The sequence below is a fragment of the Trichomonas vaginalis genome, chromosome II (genome assembly GCF_026262505.1).
Source record: "Trichomonas vaginalis G3 chromosome II, whole genome shotgun sequence".
NCBI classification, from domain to species: Eukaryota; Parabasalia; order Trichomonadida; family Trichomonadidae; genus Trichomonas; species Trichomonas vaginalis.
Genome location: NC_067204.1, coordinates 3,100,698 through 3,126,044, shown reverse-complemented (window position 1 = coordinate 3,126,044; position 25,347 = coordinate 3,100,698). Strand labels below are relative to the sequence as shown.

General features: G+C 34.1%; 8 protein-coding genes across 8 annotated transcripts, besides 2 other annotated features; 6 read left to right on the top strand and 2 right to left on the bottom strand.

Annotated features, from left to right (window-relative positions):
• Positions 1–10,461: a mobile genetic element.
• A 3,485-nt stretch (positions 10,462–13,946) lies between these two features.
• Positions 13,947–25,347: part of a mobile genetic element that runs on past the window's edge.
• On the top strand, positions 15,663–16,195 carry TVAGG3_0476590 (uncharacterized protein; the record flags this gene model as incomplete). The annotated part of the gene is made up of 1 exon (XM_051235738.1): positions 15,663–16,195. A coding segment is annotated over one exon (533 nt), but the record flags the coding sequence as incomplete, so codon positions are not given.
• Positions 16,504–17,280, bottom strand: TVAGG3_0476580 (uncharacterized protein; the record flags this gene model as incomplete). The annotated part of the gene is made up of 1 exon (XM_051235737.1): positions 16,504–17,280. The coding sequence occupies one exon, from the start codon at positions 17,278–17,280 to the stop codon at positions 16,504–16,506; it is 777 nt and encodes a 258-aa protein (XP_051093561.1).
• Positions 17,298–18,267, top strand: TVAGG3_0476570 (organellar and viral DNA polymerase type B; the record flags this gene model as incomplete). The annotated part of the gene is made up of 1 exon (XM_051235736.1): positions 17,298–18,267. A coding segment is annotated over one exon (970 nt), but the record flags the coding sequence as incomplete, so codon positions are not given.
• TVAGG3_0476560 (integrase core domain containing protein family) lies at positions 20,392–21,107 on the top strand (the record flags this gene model as incomplete). Its single annotated transcript, XM_051235735.1, has 1 exon — positions 20,392–21,107. A coding segment is annotated over one exon (716 nt), but the record flags the coding sequence as incomplete, so codon positions are not given.
• Positions 21,656–22,321, top strand: TVAGG3_0476550 (uncharacterized protein; the record flags this gene model as incomplete). Its single annotated transcript, XM_001324361.1, has 1 exon — positions 21,656–22,321. One exon carries the CDS (start codon positions 21,656–21,658, stop codon positions 22,319–22,321), a length of 666 nt encoding a protein of 221 aa, XP_001324396.1.
• TVAGG3_0476540 (uncharacterized protein) lies at positions 23,574–24,029 on the top strand (the record flags this gene model as incomplete). The annotated part of the gene is made up of 1 exon (XM_051235734.1): positions 23,574–24,029. One exon carries the CDS (start codon positions 23,574–23,576, stop codon positions 24,027–24,029), a length of 456 nt encoding a protein of 151 aa, XP_051093558.1.
• On the bottom strand, positions 24,327–24,800 carry TVAGG3_0476530 (uncharacterized protein; the record flags this gene model as incomplete). The annotated part of the gene is made up of 1 exon (XM_051235733.1): positions 24,327–24,800. The coding sequence occupies one exon, from the start codon at positions 24,798–24,800 to the stop codon at positions 24,327–24,329; it is 474 nt and encodes a 157-aa protein (XP_051093557.1).
• On the top strand, positions 24,891–25,326 carry TVAGG3_0476520 (organellar and viral DNA polymerase type B; the record flags this gene model as incomplete). The annotated part of the gene is made up of 1 exon (XM_051235732.1): positions 24,891–25,326. A coding segment is annotated over one exon (436 nt), but the record flags the coding sequence as incomplete, so codon positions are not given.

The window sequence follows — 25,347 nt, the reverse complement described above, 5'->3', positions numbered from 1 at the left end:
AACCGTATTAAAAATTATATTTTTACCGTTCGATAGTAGTTGTATATGAGACTAAGTTCTAAGTAAAACGCGTGGTATATAGGAACTATTCTCTTTCTTCCATCTGTAGTAAACCATACTTGAAAGTCTGAAATACTTCCACTTGGTGGTTCGTATAACTTTGTAGGTTTTTCGTAAAGTCATTTGCCAAGCATAAAAAAAGAGTTTTGTGCACCAGAAAATGAAGCATGACCTATAATAGCATCTGAGTCGAAAACATTTTCATATGTTCCATTAGGGTTTTCGACTTCATAAAAGTTCGGGTGTACTGGATATTCTGCAGGCTGATTTAACATCCTCAAAAATCTATACCATGCCAAGTTGTTATATTTTGTAGAAATATAAACGTTGTCTCCAAGGTCTTCTATTCTATCGATTTTAACAGTTGCATTTTTCCTGTCATAAACAATATCGAGATGGTACTCTCCTTCGTCAATGTTGTACTGTTTGGCATATTCGAGATAGATATCGTTTATTTTTTCTTGAAAAGTTTGAAGAGTTGTTTCTAGTTTACAAGCAAACTAACTTGTAAAAGTTTTCCTGTTCAAATTTCTCATACATACGTTTTCTTTGTTATAGTATCGAACTTCAAAACCGACTGTAAATGGGAAACCATGTAGGCTTCTGAAATGAACTTCATTCTACGAAAGCCAATAGCTTTTGTGACGGATGGGTCTCTTAACCATCTTAACGGGTAGTCAAAACGATAGCCTTCATGCTTTACGGTCTCTGTCTCAAACTTTTGACCGACATTCGTAAAAAGTTCATCTAATGGTTTAGTAGTTGCAACTCTTGATTTTTCTTTTTCTATTGAAAGCATATTTTATCTAGAATAAAAATGTCGAAAGAAACAGCGTCTATGAGAGAAATACAACACAACCGACAACTCATTGTACAAGCTCTAAATAAGAACCAACAAACTTTTCAAACTATTCTAAGATATCTGAGTCATTGAAGAAGGAAACTTAAAACTGACATTAAACCCAATGACAGATGAGTTTCTTTTTCAAGACAATAGGAACCATACTGTTTTGTAAATTCCAACAAAAAGAACTTTAAACGAGAAAACCTATAGATGAACTTCTTTTGAAGGCAGATATTGACAACAAAGCTGACAAAGAGTATGTAGATGCAACAAGAGACTATATTCTCGCATGGACAGATAGAACATACCCACAAAAACATCATACACATAACATCTATGACGTAGATGAACTACCAGCAATGTTAGATGACAAAGCGGATAAAACATATGTTGACAATAAAATGTCAAGTGAAGTGACAAGAGCTGACAAAGAATATTCTAAAAAGACTCATACACATACCATTGCAAATATTACAAAACTTACAAGAACCTTAACAGGAAAAGTGACGTTGGACATACACACGATTTCTTCGCAACTGTTGGTATAGAAAATATTGAAGGAACGGTTGAAGAAACTGTGGGGATGTATTAAATTGGAAACCTCCTAACTTTCCACAAGTTTACATCGGATGAAGACATAACAACGATAAAATACACTAGATGTAGAAATGTCTATGTCATGGAGGATGAAAACAAGTTAAATTCACTGCTCAAGATTTATATGATAAAAAAGCTGACAAAACAGAGCTTCAAACGTTAAAGACTGAAATACTTCAACACATATACCCATAGGTTCTATTTTAACGTCAATGAACTCTACCAGACACAGAAGTAGTACTTGGTTTTGAGAACTTGGACTCAAATAGTCGACAGGTTTTTGTATTGTGCAAACTCTTCAAAGGAAACAGGTGGAAGTAAAACGATTTCAGGTGAAAACTTACCTGCGCACAGTCACTAACATAGATTTAAGTACATCTCAAGCAGGTTGGCATAAGCATAAATTTTGGGATTGGACGCCTTGAAAAAAGGTAAGGATATGATGTTAAAGACACGTTCAGTTTGCTATAAATTGTTATGGAGTGACACTCAGGGAGATGGAAACCATACACATCGCGTTACAGGATATACGCAAACAACGGGAACAAAGTAAAGACTACATGCCACTTACATGACAGTTTACGCATGGTATAGAATGCTTAGTCGTCATTTTCAACTTCTTTAGCATATTCGTCAGGAGTTGTCTTATATTTGTTAGGAACTGTCTTTGAAAGTATACCACCTTGAACTTTGACAAGTTTGAAACGAGGTCTGACAATAGTAGTTTTATCTTCTGCTTGCAGTCTGTACATTTTGCCATGTTTGCCTAAAACTTCATAATATTCTCTTGTATACTTTCTTCTATTTTTACGAACACGAACGTGAGTACCTGTCGAGTTCCACATTGTTGTCATAGTCAATAGTATTTTCATATGGGTCGCGTTTGGATATTTCTATTTTTACTTTGTCACCTTTCTTAAGTTTGAAGCCTGGCATTCTTTCTTGTTTGTCTCTTTTGACTAAACTATTAAATATATAGTCTTTCTCTAAGTCGGGGTTGTTTTTCATTTCTTCGGGGGAGTGGTTTCCCAAACCTTTTTGTTTAGGCTATTGTAAATATTTAAAACTTGTCTCATCTTTGCCATGGAGAAGTGCCTATACTTGTCGTCATATGACATTTCATCTACCTCACCACCTTGTGGTTGGTTTAAGTCTCTTAACATTTTTATACAACCGTAAATGACACAAGAGCAGAATGGTTTTGGTCGACAATGAAATATTGGTTTACATTTTTTGAACGCAGATAGTTTTTTACATCATCTGATTTGAAAGAACTTTCACAGTCAGATGTCAGTTTTGTTGGATGGTATTTGTCAACGAATATTGTCAAAGCAGTTTCTCACATCTAAATATTTTTGGACTGTAATGGTATGGCTTCACAGTATCTTGTGTTTTGACCAACAAATATTAGCCAGTATGGAGGTCCATCTTCTCTATACCTCGAATGTTTTCCAAGATATCCATAAACCAAGCATTTGGTGTTGAACTAAAGATTTTTACCATGAGTGCTTTCTTTGTCGCTTTAGAACATACGGGTCCTTGTTTGGATTCGTCTCTTTTATCCTATAAGAAATGGGTTTATTTGGCGCGTTAGCAGGAGTTGCAATCTAGATTTTTACCCGCAGTGGGAACACTAGCCAGAGGTGCATTTGGAATTGGAAGGAAGATTTTGAGTACATTAGGTATACTGGAAAGAGAAAGCACACCTATTATACAAACTGTACAGAAAGGTTGGGAGGTAGCACGAGATGCAGCAAATCTTATTCCAAATCCTGAAACAAGAGGAAAAGTTCAAGGATGGATGGACAATGTAGGAAGAGAAGCAGGAAACTATTATAACAAAGCAAATGACTACTATAACCAAGCAGGAAACTATATGGACAACGGTGAAAGATTCTTTAACAGAGGATATAAACCATGCACAACGTGGGTAACAATAACCAACCGCAACCACCTCAAACTTGGGGAATAAAAGTTTTTTTTACTGAGATGAAATGAACAATACAGCTTTAAGACAAATGGGCTCAAGATGGATTTGTCGACTTCCAGCAGTTACACAACGTGTTTGTCCAAGTTCTTCCTATACTCTAGGAAGTTTTAGACGCGACTTAAAAAACCTAAACAAAACCAGTTGAAACAAACCAAACTAAAATTTTTTACTGAGATGAAATGACCGAAGAAGTTGAAACGGTAAGATTTGACACCACAAAAAAAGTTCAGAACCATTGTAAAAACCTGTCAAAGAACTTACAGATGAAGAGAAAAATTCAATAATAGAAAGTGCCAGGTCTGGAAATGCCAAACCCTAACTACAAAGTCACTTTTCATAAGAAATGGAACGGCTAGTAATCTCAAAAAAGAAAACAGACTCTCACAAATAAAATATTGAAAGTCTGAAGGAGCTTTCGAGAAACAGATGGAAAAGTTTACTTCATGACCAACAGTTCATTATAGAACATCTCATTGACTTTAGAGTCGAAATATTCTAAAACTTTACAACAAACAACAAAAAGTTGAAAGAAAACAAAAACAAATGGCATATATATTTACGAAGATGTTAACGACACAACCATAACCTGCAAGTGAGGTAAGGTCAAGAGACCGAAAAGTGACGAAAAACCGATAGAAGAAGGGAAGCCAAAAAATGAAGGGGAGCCAAAACCAAAGTTTAGTTTGGAAACTAAACCAAGTCAACCTTCATTAGCTGGTATGGGTTGGCGTCAAAGACTTTTGGCAGCAGGAGGTTATGTAAAGTAAAAGGAAAACATTTTTTTTATTTTTATTTGAACTGTACGCTGAGTTTTGTTTGAGCAGACCGTTGGGAAACTTGTTTGTTACAGATGAAGAAAGTTCATGAGAAATTAGACGATGAAAGTTCATGAGAAATTAGATGAGAATATGAAATGGCATAACCATTTTTAAAAAAAAACATTTTTTCAAAAAAATATTTTTTTTATTTTATTTGAAATGTCGCTGGGTTTGTGTTGAACAGACCGTTGGGAAACTTGTTTGTTAATGAGAAATATGAAATTCACTGTTGTGGAGTCATTTGAAGTCAGAAACAAAAAGACAAAAAGAGTTTTAAGCGAATGGGAGCAAAATGACGGATATGCTAGGATGAGGATTGGTGGAAAACACTATTTAAAACATGTTGTCATGCAACTCATTTTATACCGAATCCTAACAATCTACCTTTTGTAGACCATATAAACCATATAATGAAAGACAATAGACTTTGAAAACTTACGCTGGGTCACTTGTTCTGAAAACAGTAAGAACATAGGCAAATTTAGAGATATTGTATTCGAATTTGTCGACGAACTAGAAAGATGAAGCAAATTGATAATTACAGACTATGGTAAGCATACCTCGTTTGAGTTTACTACTATACTGGGGCGAAGACACAGGACTCTTTTCTACCTTTATACCGGCGTAAATATGTAGAAAATTACAGTATCGTTTTACTAAGGCGGGCTATGCTTATGTAAACACTAGAGATACAGATGGAAAACACGTTCATATATTTCTCAACAGAATTCAAAGCAGCTATATGGCATACCATTTTAAAACGTTTTTTAAACAGTATATAATTTTTTTACATATATTAAATTGTTTCAGGTTGAAAAACAAAGAACAAGTGTAGCAGATACAAAACCGTTAGACTATTCTTTAAAACGCCGGTAGATATATCAGATGAAGAAATTTCATCCGGTGCTTACAGGTTTTGACTTTCCACATTCGTTGGCTTCAAAGTCCTTCAGATGCAAAGCAACTAGGATTTAAGAAGAGTTTTGTTTAGAAAGAACGAACGCTGTCGTTTACTAATATTTTGTCAGAGTTATTTTTCATGTGGCAGTAATAGAGGTTCTGATGGGTCTAATAGACATAATTACGAAATGAGATCCTTTACAAGTTGTCAGTCAGAACGAAAAACACTATTGAGAAGCACTGCTGAAATGACTTTAAACGTATATACTCTGATGACAAGAATATTTTAAAAGGGAAATTGCCTAAGAAGAAGTGACAGACTTTTACTAACGAACATACTATTCTGAAACTTAGACTAATATGACAAGTTGAAACTCCCCACAGATTTCGATTTCAATACAGGATGGAAATATAACGCCTCTAAGAGATATACACAGTTTTTTATATTTGGCAAGCTAGAAACGTTCTCTTGGGCAAAATTTCTTCTCGGATACAAACTAATGAACGATACCATTCACCTGACTGACGGTCCGTATTCTGTGTTATACAAGCACCACGAGTCTTGACAGTTTTATACGAAACGTGTTTGCCCTCAAAATGTCATGTTCGTGGGCGCAAGTTTTCAGATTAAGCAAACGAATAGTTTCTGTTTATTCTGTTATTAGTATGGAAACTTTCTATGCACTTTTGTTCTAAAATCTATTACGAACAAACTAGTAACAGTTTCTCTGACTTTCAAGTTTGGCTTCATCTAACAAATGGTTGGTGCAACTATTGTTTCCATCTGTACTCAGTCATGACTTTTGATACTCTGAGTTGCTCTTATCATATATAACTATTACGGAGGAGAGTGCCTGAAAGAGGAATTAAAGAATTGAAAAAAACTATATTTAGATTATTTAGGGTAGAATGTGTTAGATCTAACACTCTTTGTCTAATCCTGTTTTCTACCCGGGCTTGAATTTTCATGAATTTTCACCCGAAATAAAAATAAAGTTTAGTTTTATTTTTTTATTTTTTTGTTTTTATTTTTATTGTAAGAACCAGAAATGTCAGTCGAAGCAAAAACGTTCAACGAACAATTCTAATGGCGAAACTTACACAAAGGCAGCTTACAACGGTATTTGAATGTCTTACGTAGAGGACAAGGATGGTTATATATAATGCAACAAAGATGGTCAAGCAGTTTGAAAGAACTTTAAGAAAGTCATGGTTGGAAAATAAGTCCGGGAAGTAGTAAATTTTAAGGCATTTTGTGAAGAATATCACCACACCGCGGAAAACGGCGGTTGTTTTTATACAAAGTTAATGCTAGGAATTCCGGATGAATATCAACAGGTGAGGAATATGTAGACCAAGACTCGTACTAATTTTGCAATGTGGGCTCCTCCAAAATATTGTATAGTCAGTTGGAAGAATTATGGACTCAATGACAAAGAAAGTTCATGAGAAGTTAAATGAAGAAGAACTTGAAGATACAGTAGAGAATGCATAAACCTTTGTTCGAAGAAGAAGTTACGAAAAAATGCTGATAAACAAATTAGAACATGAACGTGAGATACTGTTCTGGTTATAGAGATTCTCCATAGCGAACTAGACCAATGGGAACAAGAAGATTTAAAGAGAGAATTTAGAGAATGATGAACTCGCTAAGATTAGCATTATGAAGCTGCAGAAAAGAAGTTTAAAAGTTTGGGGTCGTTTTGTAAAAAATATGTGTATAAATGAACGCATATTATTTTTATTGAATTCAGCCAAAGAATATCTAATGTTTACTGTTAGAATGTTAGATCTAACATGTTTTCTAACACGTTTTCTCTTAACATGGTCTAAAAACTCTTAATTTTGTTGCTGAATTCAAATAAAATATATTTTAATGTTAGAATGTAGATCTAACATGGTTTTTCTAACCACGTTTTCAACATCGTAGAAAACTCTCGAAATTCATAGGGGAGTTTTGACACTTCATAAAAAACTAACAATAAAGTTAGTTTTTTAAAAAAAATATTTTTTATTTTTATGGTTAAGAAATGTTAGCAACAACATGCACCAACTCGTTGTCATGAACCCACTTCAATGTAGGTAGAGATGAAAAGCTTCAATTCTTCTTCATATAACTTTCGAAACAAGCAATTCCCAGCAAGATAAAAGCAAGAACTTCCCAAGGAGATTTAGATCTGTAGTGCTGAAAGATGAAACAAAATGACAGTATCTTTAATGAAATGCAGGATATTATTGACCATCTACCTAAACTTCCTGAAATACCACAAAAAGCTTACTATTCCTAGATTGTGCGATGAATAGAGTCAAAGCAACTCTGAACTCGGTAGAAATAAAACGAAGTCATACGAAAGGTAAACTATTGAGTTTCTTGGATTTCATTGCAACACAAAGTCATGGACAAAGACTGCGATATGGTATATTTAAAAATGTTTCTTGACATATATATAATCTGAAGAATTTAAGCCTAGCAACTTTGTTTTCGTTTGGTTCAAAATGTTGTATGGCAGATAAGAGATAAAGATAGAAGAGGGTAAAGTATGGAACGAAAACAAATAAAACCAAGCAACTTTTGAGTTAAAGAAAACCATTGACGCCTTAGTTTTCTGTACTTGCAGGTCAAATTTCAATGTACATGCTAAAATGAACCCCCCACAATTCTAAATGTAAGAAGCAAGCAATGAAGGAAATAATAACTACTCCGTCACAGAGATACGAACGTATGCGAAAACGACTATGCGCTTTAAAGAAAGAAGCAGAAGAAGACCAAAGCAGAAGATAAAATGGACATGTTGAATTTTCCTGAAACAAAAAACTATCAACAGCTGACGATTTCCTTCTATCTGACTCAAGGAAGAAATATAAAGAAACCTTCGTATTAGTTAAAACTTTGATTAATCCTTCGTGAAGAAATAGAAGCTACAAAACTGTTTTAAACGTCATGAACCATCGCAACAATATACCCACTGTAAAACGCTTGTTAAATAGTTAATGTTAGAAAAAACCATGTTAGAAAACATGTTAGATCTAACATTCTAACATAACATTATTTTTTTATTGAATTCCGTATGAAATTCTGAGTAAAATGACAGATGGAACACATACTTTTTCAGTAAGGACATATGTTTAGAAAAACATGTTAGAAAACGTGTTTTTAGAAATCTAACATGCAACATAAAATATATTTTTTAATTGAATTCTTATAAAATTCTTGACGTTTTCTACGATGTTACGAAAAGTGGTTAGAAAACGGTGTTAGATCTAACATGCTAACATAAAATATATTTTTGGGGTCATTTACGCTCATCTACGATGAAGAAGTCTTGACAAAGTCTTTACGAAGAAAGTTTATTTTCCTGTGTTTGTTGTAAAATGTCATGTTGTCATCCAATTTTTCAAAAAGATGTTAGTTGACCAGATGTGACCGAGTGACTCTGTTCCACCTAAAATATATTTTTGCCGAAAAAAATGAGCGCAAATTTATGAATTTCCTCATATGTTTGCTTCCCTGGAACAACCCGAGGAATAGAGATTCGTAATGAAAATCGTAAAAATTGCTACCCGACTTTTTTTCGGTTTGCATAAAACTCATGAAAATCGTAAAAAAAATGACCAAATTTCATGATATAACTGTATCTTTTATACAAAATAAAAATTAAACGTTAAGTTTTTTTTTTTAAATATTTTTTTTTATTTTGTATGTAAGAACAGGAAAATGACAAACACTGGTTTGAAAACAGTTATAAGAAGATAGACAATAAACACCAAAGTGTTAGAAATTGGTGATTTAAACGTAAAGATACTCCAAAGAATACAAAATATTCTTTGTCAGACATTCTAAACACTTATCTGAAGAGAAACATCCCAGACTGGGTTAGAAATGCTATCAACTCAGAAAATTTGACAAGAAATCCTTGAGCTATTATATCGGTAAGATTCTATGGAACAAGAAACATATCTCCATTAGACAAAGTCTTATACTCAAGTAGTTTTGTTCTGGATTGAACCCAGTTGTTGGATTATAAATTTCATAACATTAGGTTATTCGATACTGCGAACGTGCAGGTGAAGGCCTGTACTTAATATCGGTTCAGGAAACCAAAGGAACTTCAATAAAAGAGATATCAGATAGGAAGAACAATTTAATATAACTCAAAGATATGACAGTAACAGTCAATTAGAGTTTAGTTGTGTTTGTAAAATGATATGAAAGCTGCTGAAACAGAACTGCTTGAAAAGTTTGGAAAGTAAAATGTATGGGTGCTTCCCATAAAAGGTAAAGGAAAGCGTTTGAAAGTAATGAGATAGCTTAAAGCATATAAAAATTATTTGAACGAAGTTCTGAAAAATACATGTAAATGCGTTTATTTTTTGGTCTTTTAATACCAGATAGAAAATAACGCTAATTTTTAAATTTTTTTTTATTTTTTTATTTTGTATGTAAAGACAGATATGTCAACAACAGAGACAACAAAACTGCATGTCATTGAAGCTTATAATGAGAATAAGTACACTACAGTATATACAAACAGTTTACGTCTCATTCCGTTTCGGTCAAAGAAATGATCATGTCCAAAATGCAAAGGTATTTGATATGCTCTTGTTCTACAAAGCAAGCTTATACCAATCTGGTTTGAAAACCAACGTAAAAAAAGAACTTTTAGAAGAATTCCTCATATGTTTGGCGTCCCTCGGAAAACCGAGGAACGAATTCCCGTACGAAAATCGTAAAATTTGCAAATGGTTTTGAAAGGATATTATGTACATAGACTTCTGTACAATGCTGTTGCAAATGTTGGGCTTCACCTCGTTCGCTTGTTATATATTCATGATGTTAGATGAAAATTTGCAATAGACAAGAACGTGAGAGCTAGAGAACAAGCTTTGAAGCGAAAAGACAAAAACAATTCAGAAAAGAATACCACGTTCGGTACCAAAAAAGGAAAGGAATAAGAACTATGTATATGATTTACACTGAGAGATGGAAATGAAAGAAGACAGAGATATGGTTATGTTTGCATTTAGTCAGAAGAAAACAACAAAAGCTTTTACCGAACCTTGCTGAAGATTTAACAAATCTGGACAGAAATTGGTTCTATCGCGAAAACTTACCGATTTCAATGAACACCTTTAATGAAGATGTGAAAAAAATTAGTCTCACAGATACGTTTCCATCAAACACACTAATGATATGATATTGGTTGTACAATACTTACATTTTCCAAGAAGATTTGCCATTGTTAAAGGATAAAAATAATATATGTATTTTGAAACTTCAAACAAGCAGGTAGATGAACTCTTATTTTCAAGCTTGACTTCAGATGGCTCAGGTTAGCTCTATAAGGTAAAAGTTGTCTTGTCAATCTTCCGACATCCGAAGTCCTTCCTTCCAACTTCCAAGTCTTCCTTCCAACATTCAAGTCTTCTTCCAACATTCCAAGTCCTTCCTTCGCAACAAGAAAATTTCCTGAAAACTGAAAAATTTCCTGTTGTTCGTTCCGTAAACCTTCAACTTTTTTCGAAAAATTGAGAAACTTTGGTCGGAACTTCATGAAAAAGTTTTCCTTCGACAGAACATAGTTTTTCCCTTCCGACATTCCCGAGTCCTCCTTCCGACATTCGAGTCTTCCTTCTGGCATTCCGAGTCCTTTCCTTCCGTACTATTCCGAGTCTTCCATCCGACATTTCCGGAGTCCTTCTCTTCAGGCAGGAACACATAACGAATGTCCCAACGTTACCACCAACCGAGTCTGGTACCAAAGCCAGAAGAACGACAGCCCCAGCACAACAAACAAACAAGACTGCAAACTCTTATATTTTTCAAGCTTGACTTTTAACAATTTGAACTTTGGTTTGCGTAGATAATGAATTCTTTATAAAGAAGTAATGTAAGGTCTTGTATGACTTTGTACTTCCCATAGTTCATGTCTGTCAAACTTAAGCTGCATGGACTCTTTCCATAAGTTCCATGAATCGTCTTCGACAATCCAGGGAGAGTATAATGTCAGTAAGTATTTTTCTTTTAACACTCCTTACTTAAACTCTTGCTGTCTGTACACAAATGACAACTGAGATGTTAAAGTGTCCTCGACAGCTTCTTGAGAATTCGACACATATCTTGTTTCTCTGTCTTTAACAAGGATGAGAACGCCAGTCAATCTAAGAATAAAGAAGACACCCTATGAGCCGGTAAGCTCCTTCCAATCGTAAGAATTGCAATTTCTTCGAAATGTATTCTATCCTTTTCTGTTTGTTTCTGAAGTGTTTCTTCTCATAATATTTCTCTGCAATTTCCTCATTTGGGTCCTTTAAACTTCGAATTTATATACTCATTTCATAGCATTGGTACTTCAAAACTCTTCTTTGGTACTTCTTTATCCATCTAACAACTGCAGTATCTCTTAATACATACTAACTTCAGAACTTTTTATAATATTCTTTGCAACGAATTTACGGTTTTGGTCGAATTGCACCATGAAGTCGAACAAATAACAACTAACTCATACGAATGGGTTCTTTCATCATCTAGGCTTTGTTGTTGTGCAGCCATTTTAAGAATAAGTGACAGTTCTTTACCCGACCCCAGGTGGTGGCGCATTTAGACCCTGTTCATACTCCATTCTGAGCAAATAAGAATTTTCATGTATAATGGTTTTTATTTGAGCATCCTTTCTAACTTCCTCTTTGTTCTTCTTCTCTTCAAAACATTCTCAAATTTCTTGTCAATGTCAGCAAACGACTTTTTTTTCATAACAATATTTTCTAGAAAAATTAAAATTTTAATCTTTTAGAAAATGGCTCTCAGTGATTTTCGCTATCTATATTCGAGACAACGCTTTTTGACTTCTAAAACTTCTGTCGACGCATAAAATCTTACATATGTAAACAGAAAGGTGAATTTGGTCTAAAAGTTCTGTTTCTGGTAATGAATATGAACAAGAACCATAAAACATTAAGCAAGAAGTCTTTAAGTTTGTCAATGACAGAAATTGTTGACAGAGATGACGCCATTGGAAAGATGAAGTCAACAAAAGTTCTTAGAATGCAAAGCAAAGACACATGGGCGCTGTTCTTGAGATGAAATAGAAAACAGAATAGATGAGCTATTAAAGGACAAAGAACTTTACATAAAAATATGGTTGCGCCAAATTTGACATATACTCACCAGAGAGAAGAAGAGAGAGAAAAGAAAAGAAAAGAAAGTAGAAGAAAAGAAAGTAAGAAGAGAGAGAGTTAACCAGAGCCAGAGCAGAGAAAAAGAAATTTGACATGTAAAAAATAAAATTTTATTTTTAGAACATTTCTGGGTCAATGTCAATGTTCTCTTTCCTCTTTAGGTAGCAAACACTGGCTTAGACTCTAAAAATCTTTTTACCACAATCTTAACCTTGAACTTCAAACTTATCTTAACTCATAATATTCATAGTCGTCTGTCCTTCTTTGTTATAAAGGTATAACAAGTTTGTAATGCTTTGCCTTCTTTAAGGGTTTGAAAACTTCTGATCAAAATTTTTCTTTGACTGCTAACAAACCTCTACTTGTCTATATGTCTTCCATTTCGCAACATTTTTAGTCACAATAGCAAACTTAAACTGTTCGCCATGTTCCAACTTTGTCAATGTAGATCTTCCTCTCAACCAATCGGCTAGAAGTCAACCACATTCAAATAAGCGAATTCCATACATTCCATAGGGACCATACGGAAGAACTACTGGTGGAGGAAGAGTTCCATCGACTCTATTTAAATGCATTGTTTCACCTTTCATCTGGTCATTAAAGTCTTTTGCGTGTTTTGCAAACTCATCGTCCTTTCCTAAAGCATTTTCTGACTCAGTCGCAACCAAATTGGATGCTTTATTTATGAGTCCTATTTTATTTAATCTTAACTTCTTTGCAACCCAGCCTCCAATCTTTCCTTTATTTGCATCTAATGTCTTCGAAACTCTTCCTCCACTCATTTTATTTACTGCGTCATAAGCTCCAAGTGCTTTTGCTCCAAATGCTAATGCTTTTGTTCCCATTGCGCCTAAAGCTGCCCAAGCTACCATTTACACCATATTAAAATCATCTCTCTTCAATATTATCTCATAAAAGTTCTCGTTACTGGAGAAAGTCAATGAAACATAAACATTCTCATTCATAAACTTCTTTCTTATATCATCTATTCGCTTCAAAATGTCTGAACAATTGCTAACATCTTCTACAACAGTTATTTCATCATGAATGACCTTCAAGAACAAGCTCATTTAATATGCTATTAAAATCATCTCAATAATGAGTCCATCCTTTCCATCTTTAGGTAGCACAACATCTTTCATTGAAGAAGGTTCGACAAGTCTTATGTTAAACTTACTGACAAAGTTTGTTATACTATAATGCTTCGGTGGCGAATACATGTAGTTTGAAAGACATAATATAGATTCTTCAGCAAATTCACTTATACTGGATTTTATAACAATGTTCTCACGAGACCAAATACCACCAATTGACAATCTTGTAAGCAATCCTGCTGAACCTTCAACTGTAAACGTCGATGGTAACATTCCACGAAGGTCATCTATTGACATCTTTGAGTCACTGAATTTAAATATTTTCTTAAAGCAATCGTCATTATCTAACCATGCAATAGCTTTGAAGTTTTCATTCGAATATACATCTGCTTCATTAAATGTAAAACCTGACTTCTTTGCAGAGATGACTTTAAAATCTATTGAGTTTGTTTCAAAATTATATGCTATGTAACTTCTGAAGGTAATGGATGTCCTTCCGCAGTCAGTTGTTCTCTCACTACCGTTTGAAGCTTTGTGTTAAAAACTTTCATGTCATCTCCTGTGTCTAGGTTCACATACACAGCAACAGGAAAACTATCTTGCTTCTTTGTTTCATCATTATACCTCAAAACATTAAAGTTCTTCAATAATATTGTTCTTCCTGCTGGAATACTTCGAACCTGTCTGATTTCAATAGCTTTCTCACCTCCTACATACTCTACCCAGTGCCTTGGATATTCATAAGTATACTGACTTTCTTGAATTTTGGTAGGTTTCATCATAACGTGTTCATAGTATATCTTTATACTCTTGTCAGTTAGACTCGGTGCTATGTTCTGAATATTTCTGACTTGCATTTTTAATGGAGATAAAATGAAGCATTTAATACATGACGTAGATGAAGACATGAATGAAACTACAGACAAACTTAACTCTTCTCTCATTCTTCCTTTCAGTAAGGACTATGAGTTCTGTTCAAATGGCGTTTATTTCTATTGTGGAAAGATGGGTTCAGGTAAGACATTTAATTTAATTCGTCATATACTCATAACAGAACGTTTAGGAAATGACTCATATTATGACCAAATCATTATATCAGCAACTTCAGACTCTATGGACTCAACAGCGAAAACATTTATGTCAAAAGTTCAAGCCTCTGTCGTTAAAGTTCCAGACAGTGAACTCATTGAATTTCTTCAACGTTACATTCGACGTAAGAGGAAATATTATGCCATCGTTGAATTTATACAGTCAGGAATGCAAAAGACTTCTGAGGAGATGGAAAGAATTATTGACAAACACCACTTACGTCAGTACTCAGGAGTTTACGATATGAAACGACTGACAAACTACATTCTATCAAAACTTTCAAAATACCCCTTCAAAAAATATCCTTCAAACACTCTGCTCGTTTGCGACGACTTCGCGGTAAAGGTTTAGTGTCAAAACCAGACTCACCATTAGCTAATATCATTACTAAAGTCAGACATTACCACTTAACTGTAGCAATACTTATGCAAACATGGAGGTTTTTAGCTTTAAACATAAAACGTCTCATAACTGACTTCGTTATCTTTCAAGGTTTCTCACGTTATGATATTGAACTCATTTGGAAACAGTCAGGTATAACATTACCTTTTGAAGAAATTTGGGAAGCATATAAGTCTCTCATCTCTCCTCGTTCATACCTTGAGATTCATATCATGACTAATACCATTAAAGTCAAAAATATTCCATGGGAACGACCAACATTGTTTTAAAGTTTAACCTTCAATTGACTGATGGTAAACAAATTCCATGCATCTCTGTCGCCATTTCTGTTAATATTTTTGCTGTCATTCATATCATCCACTTCTCCATCCGTTAGCTTTTGAGGATATGCGTTAGAATAGCTGTTCTTAAATGAAGGCTTTTCACCTTTGAGAGCATAAACTCTATAACTTTCTGCATACTTTATGTTTGAACCTCCTGAGCCATCATTGACATAAATTTTTATAGGCTTCCACCCTTTGTTCATGTTCCTGCTTCTTCCCTTAGCTCTTTTGTTCAGTAGTTCTACATCTTTATACACAGCTCCTGTCTCAGTGAATTCAACAATATTTTCATTCGTTAGCTTTACATTCAAACCCTTGTCGAGTATATTGTTCATTTCATACATATAAAAGGTTTTTATTCTATATGAAATGAGAAGCAAATCCATCTTAGCTGGTGCCGTTAATGTTCCAATTGAACCAACATCAAATGTTGACTCACGAACGACAAACAATATTGTCATAAAGAACTATAGTTCAGAGTGTTTGAAAGAAAAAGAACCAGAACTGAAATCCGTGAATTTAAACTCAGCTTCAAACGCTAACGCTACATCAGATGTTAAGTTAGAGTATCCACCACTGGACCAAGTTCTTTCAAGAGAAGCCAACGACAACCCTTACACAAATGTTCAAACAAATCCTTCAGATAACGTAGACCATTACCTTCTTCAGTTATACCAAACAATTTTACTCAAAGACGATAAGAAGCTTTTGACAAATCTTATAAGCAAGAACCAAATAATTCTAACAAAGGAGGACCTTGAAAATGTTATATCACGAATAACAGGGAAACAATGTGTCATTGACTATCTCGACCCTGAAATCGAATGCTGTGGTCAAACGCCACCATTCATGAAAATAGGTAACATCCGCATCATTGAAACACCAGGAACTACAGGAGTTGAGTTTAAGTATAAATATTCGAATGAATATACAAAACTTTCAACAGAATATAAACTTTGTTTGAAATATGTTTTAGTAAATTAAAGCAATTTGTAATATCTATCCAAAACTTCTTCAACAGTATCGAACTCATCTTCATAATGCAAACCTAATCTTATTGACTTGGTGCAGTTTTCACTAACACAATATAGCGCTTTGCGCTCGGCGCCTTTGACGCCTTTTTCTGTTCTCTTGACTGACATAACTAATTCATTTGTTTCATCAAACAGCAACAACCAAAGTTCATGACCTAATACATAACATTCATACTTTATATTTTTAGCTCTGAGTTCTCTTGTAAGCTGTTGCATTTAATATTTTCTAAAAAGTCAACTTCAACAGTCATTCGCACTGGTGCCTTCAGTTCTACAGGCTCGCCTTGAAAGTCAACAAGTCTGAATTGCATGTCTTTCAAATTATGAGGACTAATGCGAATCCATTTACCTAAATGAGTTGCTATGACAGGAACGTTTGGAATGAACATTGAATTGACTGCATAACAGAAAGACTTATATTCTACTGAACCTTTACTATTAACTCCTGAAATGCCTGTGACATTAGCTATTTTAGACTCAATGTACAAACAATTACCATAACATACGTATGGAACAGATTTCATCTCAATCGTTTTGTCAACACTTTTCAAAGGAAATGTCATATGGTATGCACCCAGAAGCAATTGAACTCTATGACTCATTCGTGTTATCTTAAACTCCTTTGCATAACTGAACTTCAAAACTCCTGCAATAAGTTTAACATTCATTAAGTTTTCTTCGTTATCCTTGTTTATTGTAGTATTTATGAGAGCATTTAACACTCCAGCTAATGTTTCCATCTTATATTCTACATTATTGTGAAATCTTATTTCGTGCTTCTTTCCATCTATTTCAAACTCCATGAAATCTGTTTCATCTGTTATGACAAAAGTTGCGATAGTATTGAAGTCAACAACTCTGAAAGCAAGTGCTTCATTCTGAAGACCTAAGTTTGTTTGTAGCTTTACTATTCCGTATTCGTTTGGGTCTGTACTTTGCAAATAGAACAACATTTTATTCTCATTAAAATATGACTATTGCTGCATATGCGTATGAAACAAATGAAGCAAGAAGAGCACATGAACTAGTAAACGAAAACTCAACTTTAACCATTGAAGGCAATGATTTAGTCATTGACGATGGAAAAACTAAAAAAGTCATTGATTTCGATACTTTTAACACTTATGACCCATTCATTACAACAAGCAAGGTTCCTATCATAAATGATGGAACGGTGCAATATATAAATTCTACAGTAGATGCCTCATTAGTGAAAGTACTGAATGTTCTCATTGAATTGTTAAAGAGCTTTCGATTTGACGACAACATTAAATGCTTAAAGAATTTAGTCATGAATGAGAAACAAATTCTTGGCGTTGCTGGTAGCAGTAATGATGTACACCTTATGACATTAGAATATTATAACGAACATAAAGATGAACTGAAAGGAGAGAAGGGTGACACCGGACCTCAAGGACCACAAGGAATACAAGGAATACAAGGAATACAAGGACCTCAAGGCGAAAACGGTTTGGATGGAAAGGATGGAAAGGATGGAAAAACTGCTAAATCATGGATATGGGACCTTATAAATACTGGTTTAACAGCTGCTTCATATGGAGTTCTTCAATACCAAATCGGAAAGATATGGGCAGTACTTGGTGAAGAAGTTTTAAATGACGTTAAAAATGCTTTGAACTTCATTTCAAATGGTTCGGATACTATTAAAACTTTATCTGGTTGGATGCAAGAAACAAGGAGTCAAATAGATACTGTAAGACGTATAGCAAACAATGCACGTACGGGATTGGATACTTTACGACAAGCACAAAATACACTAAAGGAAGCAAATGATATTCTTGGCTCAGTATCAGACATGCATGAAGATTGGCTTAAAGGTATTGACAAATCTTTAAAAAATCACAGTCAGTCTATTGCTGACTACAAGAAAAGTATAGATTTTTTACATAGTGCTATGGACGTACATGATGGAAGCATAAGGAACTTACTTAATGCTAACAATAACTTACCAGGAACTATTAAAGCATTTATAAAGTCCTTTGTAAAACCCGGTGCTCTAACATTTAGGTCTTTGAGAGCAAGAGCATTGAAGTCAAGAGATGCAGAAACTCCAACAAACAGAAGGAACTGAAACAACAGAAACTCCAGAAGAACCACCAAAACCAACAGCTAATGAAATATTGTTCGAATATTTTCCAAGGTACTCTGTTCTCATTGCATACATTCAAGAAATACTTAAGAAAGCAGACTTGACTTTAGGAGATGATGAAAGTTCTGTATATCTTTCGTTCCAGTTTCAAATAGCAGAACTTTTGAGACAGATATGCTTAATGTATGACAACATCTCTGATTTCACAAGATATGATGACGACCATGACCCCGAACACGGTGAAGAAGAAGTTTTACAAACATCCATTAAGACAGGAAAGGTTTTAACACACAAAGTCTCATTATTGACACCAAAGATGGCGAAGTGGACGTTCTTCAAGAGCTGAAGAAAAATACTTCTTCGGGAGGTGGTGGTAGGCATGAACTTGAAATAAATGAGATAGAAGAGAAATTAGCCGAAAAAGCAGATAAAGAACATAAACACAATATCTCCGATATAAATGAACTTCAAGCTACATTAAATAGTAAAGCGGACAAAAATGAACTTGACGCAATGAACAAAGTTTTGAAATCTCATAAACACAATATCTCCGATATAAATGAACTTCAAGCTACATTAAATAGTAAAGCGGACAAGAACCATGTTCATTATATAACTTCAGACGAACAGATTATAACGGACTACCATGGATATTTAACACGAAGTGATGAAGCGAAGACAAAAAATGTTAATGAAAGAAGATATAAATACATTCGTGCTAAAGGTTATGACATAAGCTGTACTGTACAGTATGATGTAGCTAAAGCACCAGAAGCATTTGGTTATACCGGTGAAATTTATGCCTCTACTTTCAATGTTAACGGTGTATTAGTTGAACCAAGATTTACTTTGAGAGTTAAGGCAAAAATAACGTTTGAAGATGCTATTAAAAGTAAAGCTGACAAAGTTGAACTCGAAGCAATGAACAAAGTTTTGAAATCTCATAAACACAACATCTCCGATATAAATGAACTTCAAGCTACATTAGACAGTAAAGCTGACAAGAACCATACACATAAATCCTTCACTACTGTTAGAGCAGACGACATAATATTGAACTTTGACCTTGGTTCAAGTGCACCATTAGAAAATCCAAGTACAAGCGTAAAAGATACTCTTAACAGTTTAGATAAGAGTTGCAGGAACATTGAAAGTCATGCCAGAAACTTTGAAGCATATGAACTACCAACAATGTTAGATAAGAAAGCAGATAAAACTTATGTGGATGCAGAACTAACAAAGAAATTTTCGAAACCAGATACAATGACATTTACAACAGAAATTATAAATGGTGAACCAGCAACTCCATTTGAATTTGTTAGAGGTCTTCAACCAGATACTTTTGAATTTTTCTTGGATAATTCTATTGAACTAACATTACATTATAAAAGTGGAACAAATGCAACATTTCATCCGGGAGATACATTCCAAATGGTATTTAATGACATAAGTTCTTTAGAATATGTTTATAGAGTTATGAGCATATATGATTTAATATATCCTATAGGAGCTGTTTATACGTCTATGAATCCAATAAATCCAAACACTTTATTTGGTGGTAGATGGTATGAAATAGTTGACAGTTTTCCATTCTACACTAATACGCAGTCAATGAAGATGGGAGGTTCAAAGAAAATAGGTATTGAAAACCTTCCTTCACATATGCATAGGTTCAGTGGAAGAACATCTGTGGAAGGAAACCATTCACATTCAATAACAAAAAGAGGTTATATAAATCTTGCAGCGGGTTCGAATAGACAGGGAATGAACAGATATGATATCTCAGATGACCCCAAAGATGTTAGCACAGGTATTTTCTGTGGAACTGCAGGAAATCATACACATGTTGTAGCTGGTATTACAGACCCAGCAGGTAATGGAAAAGATTATATGCCTCCTTATATAACAATGCACGCTTGGATACGAGTTGGTTAAAATCTTTAACTTTACATAAATGAGCTTGAAAGAAGTATTCGAACAACATCCATGGAGGTCATTTAAGAAGTTCAATGAAGCTGCAAAGAGTTGGGGATTTACTAACAGAGCTGAAGTTAAAAAGTTCTTTGACAAAAATGTTGTACATCAAACAAAAATAAACCCTTACGACTACTTTTTACCAATTTACTCCAACACTCCTGACGCATACCAATTTGACACTCTCATTCAAAGCAGAAAAGGAGGACATAAACCATTCCTCATCTTCATAAATGTTAACACTCGTAAAGCATATGCATATCCAATGAAAAATAAAGGAACTCGTGAAGTGTTAAGAGTTTTACAAAAGTTTGTAGCAGAACATAACCCAAGTACTTTAACATCAGACCAAGACAGTGCATACCTCAGCAATGAAATCACAGAATTTCTCATTAAGCATAACATAACTCACTACACTACTGAAGACCATAACCATAACATACTCGGCATCATAAACCGCTTCATAAGGACTCTCAGAGATTTAAACCAAGAGCGAGACTTTACCGAAGAAACAATGAAACATTTTCTCGAAGTATATAATTCCTCAACACATTCTACAACAGGACATACACCAAATTCAATGACACAACAACAAGAAGAAAAGTATATACAAAAGAAACGAAGCCAAACACAAAATATCAGAAATTCAACACAATTTACCCTCATTCCTGGTACAAAAGTTCGTGTAGTTCTTGACGACAAACCGTTGACAAAGAAACGTTTAAGGTTAAGTCGAAATTATTATATTGTAGACTCTACGCAAGGTAATGGATATCTTATAAAAGCTGCCGACGACTCTATTGCGTTTTATCCTCGACATAAATTAGTCGAAAGTAGTAATGGCAAACTTGCTGAAACCATTGACGAAGCAAAGCGAGGAGTGGTTATTGAAATACTTGGCTATAACACAAACGATGACACTTATAAAGTAAGATATGAAGGAGGCGTTGAAGATGTTATACCATCTAAGAACTTGAGAGAGTCGAAGCCAACACATCTGGGACCATTAGAGCGGGAGTACTGGAAAGACAAAAATATGCCAGAAAGAATAAGAAAATTCTTCTAAACTTTTTCATTAGATGTAAATCAGACAAAAATATAATTTAGGCGAAGAGGTTAGATCTCACCTGTTTTTTCACCTCTTTTTTCACCCCGTGAATTTTCATGAATTTTCACAAAAGACCAAAAAAAATAAAGTTAGTTTTATTTTTATTTATTTTTTTATTTTGTATGTAAGAACAGAAATGTCAGTCGAAGCAAAAACATTCACGAACAAATCTAATGGTGAAACATTCACAAAAGGCACTTATAACGGTATTGAAGTCTTACGTAGAGACAAGGATGGTTACATTAATGCAACAAAGATGGCAAGAGAAGCAGGAAAGTTAAACCATTTAAACAGATTTCTCAATAGTGCTAAAATGCAGGAAATTCTTGAGTTTTGGTTGAAAGAATACGGTCGAGCCAAAAGTGGCTCAACCTCAAAACAAGCATTTTATGAGCTTACTAAGGGCGTTATGAATGAATTCAAAGGTATTTACATACATGCTGACCTCGTTCATTTTGTTGCTGAATGGTGCTCTGTAAAGTATGCATTTTATGTCAAAGATATTATGGACTCCATAGACAAGAAAGTTCATGAGAAGTTAGATGAAGAAGAACTCGAAGATACAGTGGAGAATGCTAAACCTTTGTTCGAAGAAGAAGTTGGAAAAATGTGTGAAAAACAATTAGAACATGAACGTGAGATATGTTATGGTTATAGAGATTCTCCATACGAACTAGACCAATGGGAACAAGAAGATTTAAAGAGAGAATTTAGAGAATATGAACTCGCTAAGATAGCATTTGAAGCTGCAGAAAAGAAGTTAAAAGTTTGGGGTCGTTTTGTAAAAAAATATTGTGAGTAAATGAACCATTTATTTTTATTGAATTCAGCACAAAATTCTGAGTAAAATGACATATGGCATGTGTCAAACCGTTGAGTTTTCACAAAATTCCAAAAATTGCTGCGGAAAGTTCGTCAAAAAAGTGAAGGTTCCCGACGGTTTCAAACCGCCATACTTTACATGAAGATAGTTTACAATGTCAACTAAATATCATGTACGATAGAAACGGTTATGTAAAGTTTACATTTTGTAAAGTTTTGTCCTGATTCAAGACAAGTCTTGTATTTTTTCAGAACAAGTCTTGTATTTTTTCAAGACAAGTCTTGTATTTTTTCAGAACAAGTCTTGTATTTTTTCAAGACAAATCTTGTCCTGATTCAGAACAAGACTTGCACTTTTTAGTCAGTTTTTCTTGTAAAGTTCTCAAATTTGAGAACAATTGTCCTGATTCAAGACAAGTCTTGTATTTTTTCAGAACAAGTCTTGTATTTTTTCAAGACAAATCTTGTCCTGATTCAAGACAAGTCTTGCACTTTTTCAGGAAATCCTATCGTCCAACTTTACAAATGTCACTTTTTCAACATGATTGCATTTTGGTCGGGGAACAACTTTCTCTCAATTTTGCCACTTTTTCTATCGTCGTGTTTTGTCACTTTTCCCTCAGGGTGTGTGTCAGAAAATATCCAAAATCTTTATAGCCTCGTATCTCCTTCAATTCTTGACGGTTTGACATGTATGACACACCATTCAATTCAGAATTATGTGCTGAATCTTATGACCTTCATTTGTTCGTGACTTCTTTTCACATATGTAACCATGAATTTTTAACATTTCTTTATCACAGAAAAATAAAGTTAGTTTTATTTTTATTTATTTTTTTATTTTGTATGTAAAGACAGTAATGTCAACATCAGAGAACACAACAACTGCTATCGTTCATGAAGCCATAAATGAAGAATACGAATACATACAATATAACAAACAACTTCGCCTCATTCGTTCGGTCAAAGATGACATGTACCAAATGCAAAGTATAATGAATGCTCTTCGTTCTACAAAGCAAGCATATCATTGGTTTGAAAACCAACAGACAAAAGAACTTTTAGAAGAATTTCCTCATATGATTGCTTCCCTCGGAAAACCGAGAGAAGAGATTCCGTATGAAAATCGCAAGAATTTGGCTCCTGGTTTGAAAGGTTATTATGTTCATAGACTTTTAGTAAACGCTGTAGCAATGTGGGCTTCACCTCGTTATGCTTGTTATATTTTCATGATGTTAGATGAACTATATAAAGCAGAACGTGGAGAGATGGAAAAGAAACTTCAAGCAAAAGATGAAGTCATTGAATCCAAAGACAAAAGCATACAGAAAAGAATACCACGTTCAATACCAAAAGGAAAGGAAAAAAGCTATAAGTATATGATTTACGCTGAAGAGATGGAAAATGAAGAAGACAGAGATATGGTTATGTTGCATTTAGTCAGAAGAAACAACAAAAGCTTTTATGACCTTGCTAAGATTTACAAATCTGACAGAAACTGGTTCTATCGTGAAAACTTACCGATTTCAATGACACCGAATGAGCAAATAAAGGAAATTGTCAAAAATACTCTTCCTCAAACACACTATGACATCAAAGGTTGCACAATACTTACATTCAAAGAAGACTTAACATTACTGAAGGAAAAAATAACAGAATATTTCGATAACTTCAAAGAGGAAGAATGAAAACTTACCGATTTCAATGAAAAACATTAACTTTTTGACGAAGTGAAGATTTGCACTTTGTCAAAATTTAATGAAAACTTACCGATTTCAATGAAAAACATTAACTTTTTGACGAAGTGAAGATTTGCACTTTGTCAAAATTTAATGAAAAACATTAACGTAAACATTAACGATAAAATTTATTTCCTGTGTTGTTGTCAAAATGTCATGTTGTCATCATTTTTAAAAGAAGTTAATTAACCTGGTAGCATATGGTGACGTGGTGACACTTTCAGTTATTCAAAAATATATTTTTGCTTAAATAACTTCAGGGTCTATTTCTTCAACCATTTCACTTCCTTCGTCAATGTCAATAGAAGCTTCTTCAACCTTTGGTAAGAATTTCTGTATAACATCTTTGTTCGTTATTGTCTTCAGAGATGAAGGATAATATTTCACATTTGTTTCACCCTTCTTATATTCTTTCTGTTCGGAAAGATTTAAAGCAATACTGAAGAAGTCAATGTTAGAGTTCTTTATAACAGTATAATGAGTATCTTTGACATTCACGAAGAAACTCTTTTGTTTCAAAACTACTGCTAACTCTTGTGAAGTATAACGTTTGCGGTCAATGACGATAGCTAATGGTCTGACATACTGACCAAACTTAGATTCTTTCACAAACTTCTTGTTAAAGATAATATTAACATTTGAAGCATTATTGAACTCATTCTTGATGGCAGTAGCGAGAGCATTGTATGAAAAGAACTTGCAATCTTGCATGTGTTTCATTAAAATAAAAATATTAAATTATTTTGAAAAATAACTTAAAAAAATCTAAGCTAATTTTTTCAAAAAATATTTTTTTATTTCCTACTAAAGATGTATCGGAAGTTGTCTAAGTTAGAACACTCGGAAATAAAACAACTTCTTACAGAAGCTAATATAGATGTTGCAAAGCATTACGCAACAAACAAAAAAGCACTCGCTGACTTCATTAAAGACTATAATGGTGCAATAAGTTATGATAGAATTCATGAGTTCATAAAGCCGCAACGCGGCGAGGACGAAGTCCATGCAATAGCATTTCCTTTAAATGACGTTGCTATTGACTTATATCATAGACGTTCAGTACCTCATGAAGTAAGAAGAGAGATGTTTGACATAACAAATGCGAACGTTGGTCATACTCGTAAAGCTCTTTCGCATGAAGTAAGAAGAGAAATGTTTGACATAACAAATGCGAACGTTGGTCATACTCGTAAAGCTCTTTCGCATGATGTTCGTCAAGAGATGTTTGACATAACAAATGCGAACGTTGGTCATACTCGTAAAGCTC